Source organism: Salmo salar, chromosome 07 (genome assembly GCF_965601325.2).
Source record: "Salmo salar chromosome 07, fSalSal1, whole genome shotgun sequence".
NCBI classification, from domain to species: domain Eukaryota; kingdom Metazoa; phylum Chordata; class Actinopteri; order Salmoniformes; family Salmonidae; genus Salmo; species Salmo salar.
Genome location: NC_138297.1, coordinates 40,776,032 through 40,786,954, shown reverse-complemented (window position 1 = coordinate 40,786,954; position 10,923 = coordinate 40,776,032). Strand labels below are relative to the sequence as shown.

Sequence of the window (10,923 nt, the reverse complement as noted above, 5' to 3'; positions counted from 1 at the left end):
GCCAATAAAACAAAAGATTAAGATGGGCAAAAGAACACAGACACTGGACAGAGGAACTCTGCCTAGAAGGCCAGCATCCCGGAGTTGCCTCTTCACTGTTGATGTTGAGACTGGTGTTTTGTGGGTACTATTTAATGAAGCTGCCAGTTGAGGACTTGTGAGGCGTCTGTTTCTCAAACTAGACACACTAAAGTACTTGTCCTCTTGCTCAGTTGTGCACCGCGGCCTCCAACTCCTCTTTCTATTCTGATAAGAGCCAGTTTGCGCTGTTCTGTGAAGGGACTAGTACACAGTGTTGTACGAGATCTTCAGTTTCTTGGCAATTTCTCGTATGGAACCGCCTTCATTTCTCAGAACAAGAATAGACTGACGAGTTTCAGAAGAAAGGTCTTTGTTTCTGGCAACTTTGAGCCTGTAATCGAACCCACAAATTCTGATGCTCCAGATACTCAACTAGTCTAAAGAAGGCCAGTTTTAATGCTTCTTTAATCAGAACAACAGTTTTTAGCTGTGCTAACATAATTGCAAAAGGGTTTTCTAATGATCAATTAGCCTTTTTAAAATGATAAACTTGGATTAGCTAACACAACGTGCCATTGGAACACAGGAGTGATGGTTGCTGATAATGGGCCTCTGTACGCCGATGTAAATATTCCACTAAAATCAGCGGTTTCCAGCTACAATAGGGATTTACAACATTAACAATGCCTACACTGTATTTCTGATCAATTTGATGTTATTTTAATGGACAAAAAATGAGCTTTTCTTCAAAAAGAAGGACATTTCGAAGTGACCCCAAACTTTTGAACGGTAGTGTATAAATACAGTTGAAGTCGGAGGTTTACATACACTTAGGTTGGAGTCATTAAAACTCGTTTTTCAACCACTCCACAAATTTCTTGTTAACAAACTATAGTTTTGGCAAGTCGGTTAGGACATCTGCTTTGTGCTTGACACAAGTAATTTTTCAAAATATTGTTTACAGACAGATTATTTCACTTATAATTCACTGTATCACAATTCCAGTGGGTCAGAAGTTTACATACACTAAGTTGTCTGTGCCTTTAAACAGCTTGAAAATGATGTCATGGCTTTAGAAGCTTCTGATAGGCTAATTTCAGTCAATTGGAGGTGTACTTGTGGATGTATTTCAAGGCCAACCTTCAAATGCAGTGCCTCTTTGCTTGACATCATGGGAAAATCAAAAGAAATCAGCCAAGACCTCAGAAAAAAGATTGCAGACCTCCACAAGTCTGGTTCATCCTTGGGAGCAATTTCCAAACACCTGAAGGCACCACATTCATCTGTACAAACAATAGTACGCAAGTCTAAACACCATAGGACCACGCAGCCCTCATACCGCTCAGGAAGGAGATGCGTTCTGTCTCCTAGAGATGAACGTACTTTGGTGTGAAAAGTGCAAATGAATCCCAGAACAACAGCAAAGGACCTTGTGAAGATGCTGGAGGAAACAGGTACAAAAGTATCTATATCCACAGTAAAACGAGTCCGATATCGATATAACCTGAAAGGCAGCTCAGCAAGGAAGAAGCCACTGCTCCAAAACCGACATAAAAAAGCCAGACTACGGTTTGCAACTGCACATGGGGACAAAGAGCATACTTTTTGGAGAAATGTCCTCTGGTCTGATCAAACAAAAATAGAACTGTTTGGCCATAATGACCATCGTTATGTTTGGAGGAAAAAGGGGGACGCTTGCAAGCCGAAGAACACCGTCCCAACCATGAAGCATGGGGGTGGCAGCATCATGTTGTGGGGGTCCTTTGCTGCAGGAGGGACTGGTGCACTTCACAAAATAGATGGCATCATGAGGAAGGGAAATTATGTGGATATATTGAAGCAACATCTCAAGACATCAGTCAGAAAGGTAAAGCTTGGTCACAAATGGATCTTCCAAATGGACAATGACCCCAAGCATACTTCCAAAGTTGTGGCAAAATGGCTTAAGGACAACAAAGTCAAGGTATTGGAGTGGCCATCACAAAGCCCTGACCTCAATCCTATAGAAAAATTGTGGGCAGAACTGAAAAAGTGTGTACGAGCAAGGAGTGGCCATCACAAAGCCCTGACAAACCTGACTCAGTTACACCAGCTCTGTCAGGAGGAATGGGACAAAATTCACCCAACTTATTGTAGGAAGCTTGTGGAAGGCAACCCGAAATGTTTGACCCAAGTTAAACAATTTAAAGGCAATGCTACCAAGTACTTTTTGAGTGTATGTAAACTTCTGACCCACTGGGAATGTGATGAAAGAAATAAAAGCTGAAATAAATAATTCTCTCTACTATTATTCTGACATTTGACATTCTTACAATAAAGTGGTGATCCTAACTGACCTAAAACTGAATTTTTACTAGGATTAAATGTCAGAAATTGTGTAAACTTCCGACTTAAACTGTATATGTGCCATTGAGAAACAGAAGTGTCAAAGATTTTTTTTTGCAAACCTCCTTTCTGAATTTAAAAGTAATCCTCGAAGTAAGCATTCGTTTTTCAAAAAGTATCTGTAAATCTCATTACAATATTTTTGCTGGTAACGTAATAGATTACAGTTACCGTTTTTTTGTAGTCCCTTACATGTTCCCACTTATATGGCTTGGAGCCTTTGCTCCTCCATTGATGTACCATTGTGTGTATTAGAGGGAGTGCAAGACTATATTAGTGCATCTGTGTGTAAGAGAAAGAGGTTGTATGACAGAGGGAGTGTGTGTGTTTGTTAGAGGGCACTCTTAGAGGGTTTTCTACTGGCTCTAATTACAGACCCTAAACATGCTTATTTCCTCACTTTCTGCCTGAGTACCTCCCCTCAACACACACACACACACACACACACACACACACACACCACAGCTTTAGTTGCCTCGCTCACATTCCCAAAGAAGCCAATGCCCCAGATCTTCTTGGTCACACACACTCAGATACACACTTAGACCAATGCCCCACAGAGGGAAAGAAAGGCTCTCTGTTAGGGCTGGGAACAGTGGTCTGACTCTGCAGTGTAGACAGCATGCCCATGTGACACTGGGAGCTGCCGTCCACCTAGCAGAGCGAGTACACAGTGGGCTACAGCTCTCCAGGAAATATTCTGAATATAAGAGAAAGTATCTCAATAGTCTTCCAATTTTCCTCTGCCGTCAGATCTGAAAAAGGGAACGCTTAAAACAATATTGAGGAAGATTTATGGGAATTTGACTCTCCAATTATTTCATCGTAGCGGCAGAAAGGAGACAAGGAACTTTGGAATCATGACCTTCATGGAAGCCCAGTCAAAAAGGTAATAGAATGAGGGTTTAGAATGTAGGCTGAGGTGAGTTCATGCATGCATGGAAAGCATGTCTGTTTACTGTTCCATTAAAACCATGGTGAATTATTTCCCAGGGGAAGGTCAATCATTGTAAACCAAATACTGAGATTCTACGCATCCATAACATTCCATAGTAAATGCCCTGCGAATAATAACAAACTCTGCATAGGCTAAGTCATGTATATTACTCTCTTTATTAAGTGACACAGATGTACATTAAACGTTGTGTACAATATGACATTGAGCAAAAAAATATAAAGGCGCTGTTGTACCATACCAGCAACTTTAGTTGACAATTTGTAAATGTTAATTGAATGTCAAATAAAGATGTTGTCCGTGAGGCTTTTTTGTTTCTCGCTCTGGGTCTGCAAACTACAGGTATATTTCCCCAGTGTGTGTTTGTGTGTATTAGATACTTCAAGAGTTACTGTAGATTTACTACAAAACCGGAGTCAAGATATTAATAGTTAAATATGTTTCACTCACACAACCACAATAATGTGTGCATGGTGAAACACAGGATCCTTCATGAGTTACTGTAGATGAACTACAAAACCGGAGTCTGACTTTATTCATTAAATAAAACGTTAAAATGGACAAACATGTTTCACGCAGACACACCCGCGCACGCACACGCACACGCACACGCACACGCACACGCACACGCACACGCACACGCACACGCACACGCACACGCACACGCACACGCACACACACACACACACACACACACACACACAGGGTTATGTACCAATATAGCTGCAGTCCAGAGAGAAACAAGAGGCATCAGTTATGATGACAGTTAAATTACGTATTGCAAATGCAAGTGCAGCATACATGAACAAAACAAATTGTCCTTGTGAGTATTTCTGGATTCTGTGGCTTCAGTGTTTGTGTTTTGGGCATTACAAGCCCTTGCCAGTCCTCACTAAGTACATTTTTTCCCCCTCAAAGTAGTAAAAGTCTACATTTCAAACCACATTTAGTGGTTTTGTGTGGGAGGCATGTCCATGGAGTAAAAATACCCTTTAGCCAGCGGTGTAGTGACATATCACTCCTTTCCTAAAAACTCAAGCCTGTGCTCTTTTCTGTAACTTACATTCACAAAAATGTCATATGAGGAGATAAACACATGGGGTCACTTCAGAACTTCCAATAATGTTATATCCTTAGAGCTGAGCATATGAGGTACATGAATGTAAACTATTTTAATTGCTGCTTAGTTTGCTTGGTATGTCAATCAATCGTTATGTTTATACTTTGCTCTTGCCTGTAGGAATGTAGCCCCTTCCAAGTGACCTGTCTTTAACATACCATAAGGCAGCAGTGGAAATCAATGGGTGCATAAATACCTATATAGTAAAATATAATCAATATGCATGAGTAGGATGGTTACCGTCCTCACAGGGAATATAGGTACATTCTAATAGATCAGTGTGTGAAGTTAATTCAACCTTATTCTACCAGGAAAGTGCTTCAAACTATGTCCTTGTTCATGCTCATAAGAGCTGTACACTCATAATTATCCCCGGGACAACAACAATGCTCAAATCGGTTAACAAAATAACATGTTGTGAGGCTCTTCAGTTGTCAGGTTACTTCAATGTCAGTTTATAATGATTCAAGTTCACTTTATCAGTACCAGCAGTACCAGCCTCAAACCGATCAGTAATCAATATAGTGTCATATAAAGTAAATGTAATTTTTGGGGGGTATATAAATCCATCTTTGGAGAGTGAGAGCATGTAAGGATTCTCACTGGTAGCTGAGTATGTGACATCAGAAGGAGGCAAAGGGAGTAAAACGTCTGTCTCTGCCAAATGTGCCAATGTCAAAGACATTCAGCTGTCTGCGTTCCCCTTTGCACAGATCTGGTTTTTGTCTGTTTTGGCCCAGAGAAAAAATAGGAGGTACATGAATACTGTAAAGTACACTATGTCTTGGTTCAGAGAAAAAATAGGAGGTACATGTATACTGTAAAGTACACTATGTCTTGGTTCAGAGAAAAAATAGGAGGTACATGTATACTGTAAAGTACACTATGTCTTGGTTCAGAGGCAATGTAAAACACTGAGTAGGATTACAGTTAAATAGAGCACAATAAAGAGACAGAGCTTTGATGCATATAACAGCTCCGTGGGAGTGTGGGAGTTGTTGGGTGAATGTATTTGTGGGTATGAGTGCATGTGCGCGTATGTGTTTGACGAGTGCGTGTGTATACATGTGCGCGTGTGTGTATTTGAAAAGAAAACGTACGCGTGCTCCTTTGTCAACTAGGCCATGTGACGCGTTGGACTCGTTTGTCAGCATTCAGCGGCTCAAAACCTGGTGTGCCGGGTTTCAACCAGGATCCTGTTTCATTCCACAGTAATGTAGGTATCCTCTCCTGCCACACCTCACATTCTTTCAGAAAAAAAACGGCCGAGGCATTAGTTACGTCTGTCCACCTGGAAGCTGAATGGAGGTTATGCAGAGGAGACAATGAAAGAGGGAAGACAGAGGTGGCGATCCCAGAGTTAGAAAGTGTCTTTCAGCAGTCCCAGTTTCCGGAGCGCTTCTCTGCGCGACTCATCCGTCGCTCCCCGTCCGGAGAACTGCACAGTGATCCCTTGGGAGCGGAAGGACGCCTTGGAGACGGCGGACTTCGGCCGGGGCTCCGGGGGAGACGCCACCACCCTGTTGGAGCTAGGGGGAGTGCTGTAGCGGAAAGGTCTGGGGGCTTGAGAAGGCACTGAGGATGAAGCTTTGCTGGGGGACCGCACTAGAGTGTGTGCGAGGATGTCAGGGGTGGTAATGGGGGAGGGGGTGGTGTGGGATGGAGTGACCATTCTGGTCTTCCCCCCGTAGCTGTTGACCTCGTAGGGCATGGTTTCTACTTTGGTTGGGATGGAGGTGGAGGTTGGTAGAGGCATCCTTTTGGCTGGGGTGGAGTTGAAAGCTGGGGGAGGCATCACTCTGGCTGGGGAGGGGGTGGAGACTGGGGGAGGCATCACTCTGGCTGAGGTGGATGCTGGGGGAGGTATGGCACTGCTCTGGATGTCTGGTTGTGGTGGGTCAGCCCTGGTTGTGGTAACAGGAGCAGGTTTCATTACCTTAGTCTTACCCCCGTAAGGGTTGAAGTCACTGTGAGAGGTCACTAAGTGGGCCTTACTGCCATGGCTACTGGTGGAGGGAGCAGCAGCAGCAGCCTTAGAGGGGTTCACCATGATGGACTTCCCGCCGTAGCTGTTAAAGTCCTTGGACGAGACTTCGGGCGGGGGAGAAGCAAGCTTTTTGTCATGGATACTGGCATGAGAGCTGTTGGTGTTGACTGTTACTGGTGGCAAGGGGCTTGTCTGTCTGGCCACGCCTGGTTTACTCACGGGTGTCAGTGTAGGGGTAGGTGTAGGAACGGGTGTAGGGGTGGCAACCGGAATCGGGGCAGCAGCGGGTTTGGTGTTTGTGCTGCTGTTGGGGGTGATTATAAGAGAGAAATCTCCTGACGGGGAGCGGTTTCGGCTCAAGCCCAGTTTGGACAGTGCCTCCATTCGGGACTTATTTGGAGTGGGATCCCTGAAAGACACACTGCGGGTGGGAAGGTTTACCTGGGCCTTCTGCAGCCCATGGAGCTCCTCTGCCTCCACAGGGTGGGACGTCCCTGATAGGTTAGCCAGCATCTGAGACTTCCTGTCCTGGAGGTTCACACTGGCCAGCGAATCGCTGTGGTGCTGGTTGCTGCCCATTATCATGCTGATGTTGACGGGGTAATGGTTGGGCTTGGCTGAGGTGGTCGGGCCCTGTTTGATTGGATAATCTGGGGAGGTGGGTGGTCTCTCTATGTTCTCTAAATCAAGGTTCCTACGGTGGTTGGACAGGAGGGAGGAGGAGAGGATGTTGGTGTTCCCCCCGCTCCCCTGGTGCTCGGCGATCTTCTGGGCGATGAAGACGGGGGTGGGGACGGAGCCTACAGGCTGGTACAGGGCGTGGCCATAGGGGGCATTGTCTTTGCCAGGGAGGGGCAGGTTGCAGTCTGTAGGTAAGTGTTCCATCACCTCGCGCCTCGGTTTGTTATCAAAATGCCTCTCAGGGTTGTTCATTACCATATTCTGGGTAAAATCTGCTAAAAGAAAGTTTGAGAAATAAACTCATCAGTTCTCTATACATTCTGTATCTTCGAAAGACAAGGTCAATGGCAAGTCTATATCTTCAAAAAACCATTGGGTCAATGGCAAGTCTGAATCATATTTCTTGTAGAATGACTACACAGTGCAAATGTCAATGCTGAGTAATCCGTCATTCTGATGACAGTGATAAAGTCTGATCTCATTTGACTGTAGTAATTCTAATGATCAAAGGGACTGATAATCATAATCAAATGTAAACAGTACTGTTCAGGGTGGAGCAAGTAGTGGACTGTGCTGTACCTGGCATGAAGGACTTGAACGGTGCCTGTATTGGGTGGACTAGATCAGGCTGTGCTGGGTGAACCAGGTCTATGATGTCCTGGTCCTTGGTGCTGGTGGGTCTGTCCAAGGCTGAGCGGGGTGGTACGGGGCTGGGGGCGGATGCCAGGATGGGGGGTCCTGGTCCATTAAGCTCATCTACTGCTGGGGCAGTCAGAAGGGAGTCGATGGTCTCCTCAAAGAACAGGATACAATCCTGCTCCTCCTGGCTTAAGAACTGAAGCGCCTTATCCTCCTGTAGGGGGCGACACAGAGCACAGGGCAACACAACACACATGAGTTGGATGGGAAGAACCGGCTACAAGGACACACTAGTAGATCATAAAAAACGTAAGTTAAAGGTGCTCTTTGGTTAAGGGGTAATTGGTCATACATGAGTTACTGTTTTACAATAATGTATGTCACAGTAATGTATCTCCTATACCATCTCAGGTCTGGTGTATGGAATATACTTCCTGTTTCCCCCAAAAAGTTATGTAAAGGATGTAAACAAACACAGATCCTGTTGGTTTAGCCTTTCCCCTCATACTCGAAAGGACCACACACACTACACCGAATGTTGATCTGCCGTTCGTCTGGCGTTCTTTCGGTGCGCCATGTACTAGGGACCACCCGCTGGTGGACATCTGACTGCCAACATTTTTGAACAATTCTTAACTGAGAGACCCTGTGTCCCAATCCAGCAAGCTGCCTGCCATCTCAGTTGAAACCAAACACAAAGACCATTGACTTTTGTTGTATGATGCAGGACCTACAAAATTGCACCTTAACCGGTTTCCCTTAGTCTCTGTGGTGTGTGTGTGTGTCATCCCTGCGGCATGCAACAGGATGTAGTGGTTAATCCTGTGTAATTTCTCAGTGACAGTATGACAGAGGGGGGCATGGAGACAGACTTTGCTGTATAAACAGCACAGTCAGGTTTTTTAAAGTCACACAATGAAAAGCACCTGCTCTCAACCAGGAACAGGTGAATTCTTCAATGCCATGCCCCCCTAACATGGGTGCATAAATTGTGAACAAAGGGAGAAATATTTCTCATTTTTTATTCGAGATACTAAGAGAATAAACCATTAACTGAAAGGGTTTCATACAAGTTATACTCACAAATGGTCTACTGCGGGAGTTTCTATTAGCGCCATCATGACCCCCGTTGACCCCGAAATGGAGGTTCGGATTGGCCTGCACTCGGACGTCCATGGTTATCGGGTCAAATGCCAGGCGACTCGTGGGTATCTCATGAAGGGTCAGTGGTTTCCGAGCAGTCCTTGGAGAGAAAGTCCAGGAATGTGTCTGCTCTCACTGAATAATCTTTTAATCTCCTCAAACACCGTCTAGAAACAAATAGAGAGAGGAGTAACGGCTTAAAGGAAAGGAGGCCATCTCAAACAAGAACCCAGTAGTAGTTGTACAGTATAAGACTACTTCCCTGATAGCCTGAACTAAGACTGTACAGTAATAGAATGAATGTAATAATACAGTGGTGTTTTGGTTTACTATAACATCAATAGCATGTTGTTGACTGTCTAAATACTCTCAGGGGAAACAGCTGGTGGGAACAGAACACTCCCCCACAGCTCTCCTTGGGACAATGTCTCCCTCCTTCCTTCCCTCCCCAAACACTTATTCAGTGTAAATCTATATCATGTAAATTCCAAACTCTCAACACAAAGTTTGAACTCCAAGCTGACACTGACTCAACCATCTCAGCTGAAGTGAAGTATCAAAGTCATTTTGCAACAAGTTGTCATGTTTACCATTGCTGGTCGCCTCAGCTTGAGGGAACACATCCCCAAGTCATAGTCAAGAACAAGGTGCACCTTGTTCAGTAGTTCCCTCGACTAGTGCGTCCTTGTCATTTGTGATAGTTATTACACTCTCGATAGCAGGTAGTTATTACAATATACCTATTACATATAGTCACGTTTTTTTTCCACCAGTCACTCCGTGGGTAGTGATGGCACAGAATCACTGGTACAGAGCTCATAAACTGATAGACGAATTATTCTGGATCAGGTATGTTAGCGACGAGCAAACAGGCTCCACCAGACAAGCCCTCCTTGTTTAGGACCTTAAAATACACCTACATTGGACGCTCAAAGCTGTTGAGTGATTTGTCAAGGTGACTGCTTTGACACATTCCATTCTCGCCACTGGTTTCGATGTAGCCTATGAGTTTACGTCATGATCAAATAAAACCTAAAATGAAGATATTTTGCAGTGGGACACTGGGACTTCATATTCCCAGTCCCAGTATTTTCTATGCAAATATCCTACCCAGTGAGTCCAAAATAGGTTTCCATAGACACAGGGTATGGAAGACACATTTACATTGAATTTACTTTACTTAACTTTCTTAAAAATTGAGGAGATGCACTTACCTTTATAATAATCTTAAAATAACCATAGGCTACAGAGAAAAATATCAAAATGTCCCAAAACTCCACTCTGTATACAGGGATGGAGTAACAAACTCTTCCTTTTCGTAGAACAAAAACATGAAATCGTTAGCGTTGTTCTTAAAGTTCTCTTCCCTCCCGTCTCCTTGCGGAACAGGCGTGCTTGGCGAACTCCCCGTGCGTAATGTGGCAGATCTCTTGTTCCAGTGGAGCCTTAAGCGCACAGGACTCCACCCATTACAGCAGCTGAGCAGTAAACTGGAGCTTTCGTTCAAGTGCTGGAAACTGCCCACTGACTCATATAAATTATTAAGACCGCCTTTCTTTGAGTCCCAGTTAAATATGTAGGCGATCATAGGCTTTTTCACTTACACATTTAAGCAACCTTGAACTTAACGCATGCACTAACGTGTCACATCTGGAATGTTCTGCAAACCTTTTGCTACAGACCCTATAGCCTTAATAATTACGAGCTAATATCATGCACGAAATGTAATTAGTAATACTGTTTAGCCTACAAATTCCGTGTAGCAGTTTTTGCCCTGCCCTGATTGGGACCAACATTTAACAAACCAGACTCTCTAGACTAGAGTTTCATTAGTTTCAGCTTTGGCACAAATGAGATTGGCACCCAGTGCACGACATAACCTGGCCTTGTTAATAACATTTCATTCTTCATAGGCAGGCATGTCTGTTATTTTCATGAATCATAGAGCATCTCTTTTTTTCCACCAGCCTAATGAATGACATAATTATTGGA

At 44.1% G+C, this 10,923-nt stretch overlaps 1 protein-coding gene across 2 annotated transcripts; it reads right to left on the bottom strand.

Moving 5' to 3' along the window:
* Positions 1-3,500: 3,500 nt before the first annotated feature.
* On the bottom strand, positions 3,501-10,394 carry LOC106609127 (uncharacterized). 2 transcript variants are annotated; one of them, XM_014207583.3, is made up of 4 exons: positions 10,146-10,394; positions 8,872-9,098; positions 7,729-8,002; positions 3,501-7,424 (listed from the first exon to the last, which is right to left on the bottom strand). In XM_014207583.3, exons 2-4 carry the CDS (start codon positions 8,962-8,964, stop codon positions 5,842-5,844), a joined length of 1,950 nt encoding a protein of 649 aa, XP_014063058.3. In that variant the 5' UTR covers positions 8,965-9,098; positions 10,146-10,394; the 3' UTR covers positions 3,501-5,841. The 2 variants fall into 2 exon arrangements, with proteins under 2 accessions (XP_014063058.3, XP_014063060.3); XM_014207585.3 differs by having other exon boundaries at positions 3,501-7,421.
* Between the last annotated feature and the right edge of the window lie 529 nt (positions 10,395-10,923).

Bases quoted from the DNA above. Each gene is read 5' to 3' on its own strand.
- LOC106609127 (XM_014207583.3), bottom strand. From the start codon at position 8,964: ATGGACGTCCGAGTGCAGGCCAATCCGAACCTCCATTTCGGGGTCAAC. The intron at 8,003-8,871 runs GTGAGTATAACT...CGCCCCCTACAG, and splicing joins ACTCCCGCAGTAGACCATTT to GAGGATAAGGCGCTTCAGTT. The intron at 7,425-7,728 runs GTACAGCACAGT...ACTTTCTTTTAG, and splicing joins GTTCAAGTCCTTCATGCCAG to CAGATTTTACCCAGAATATG.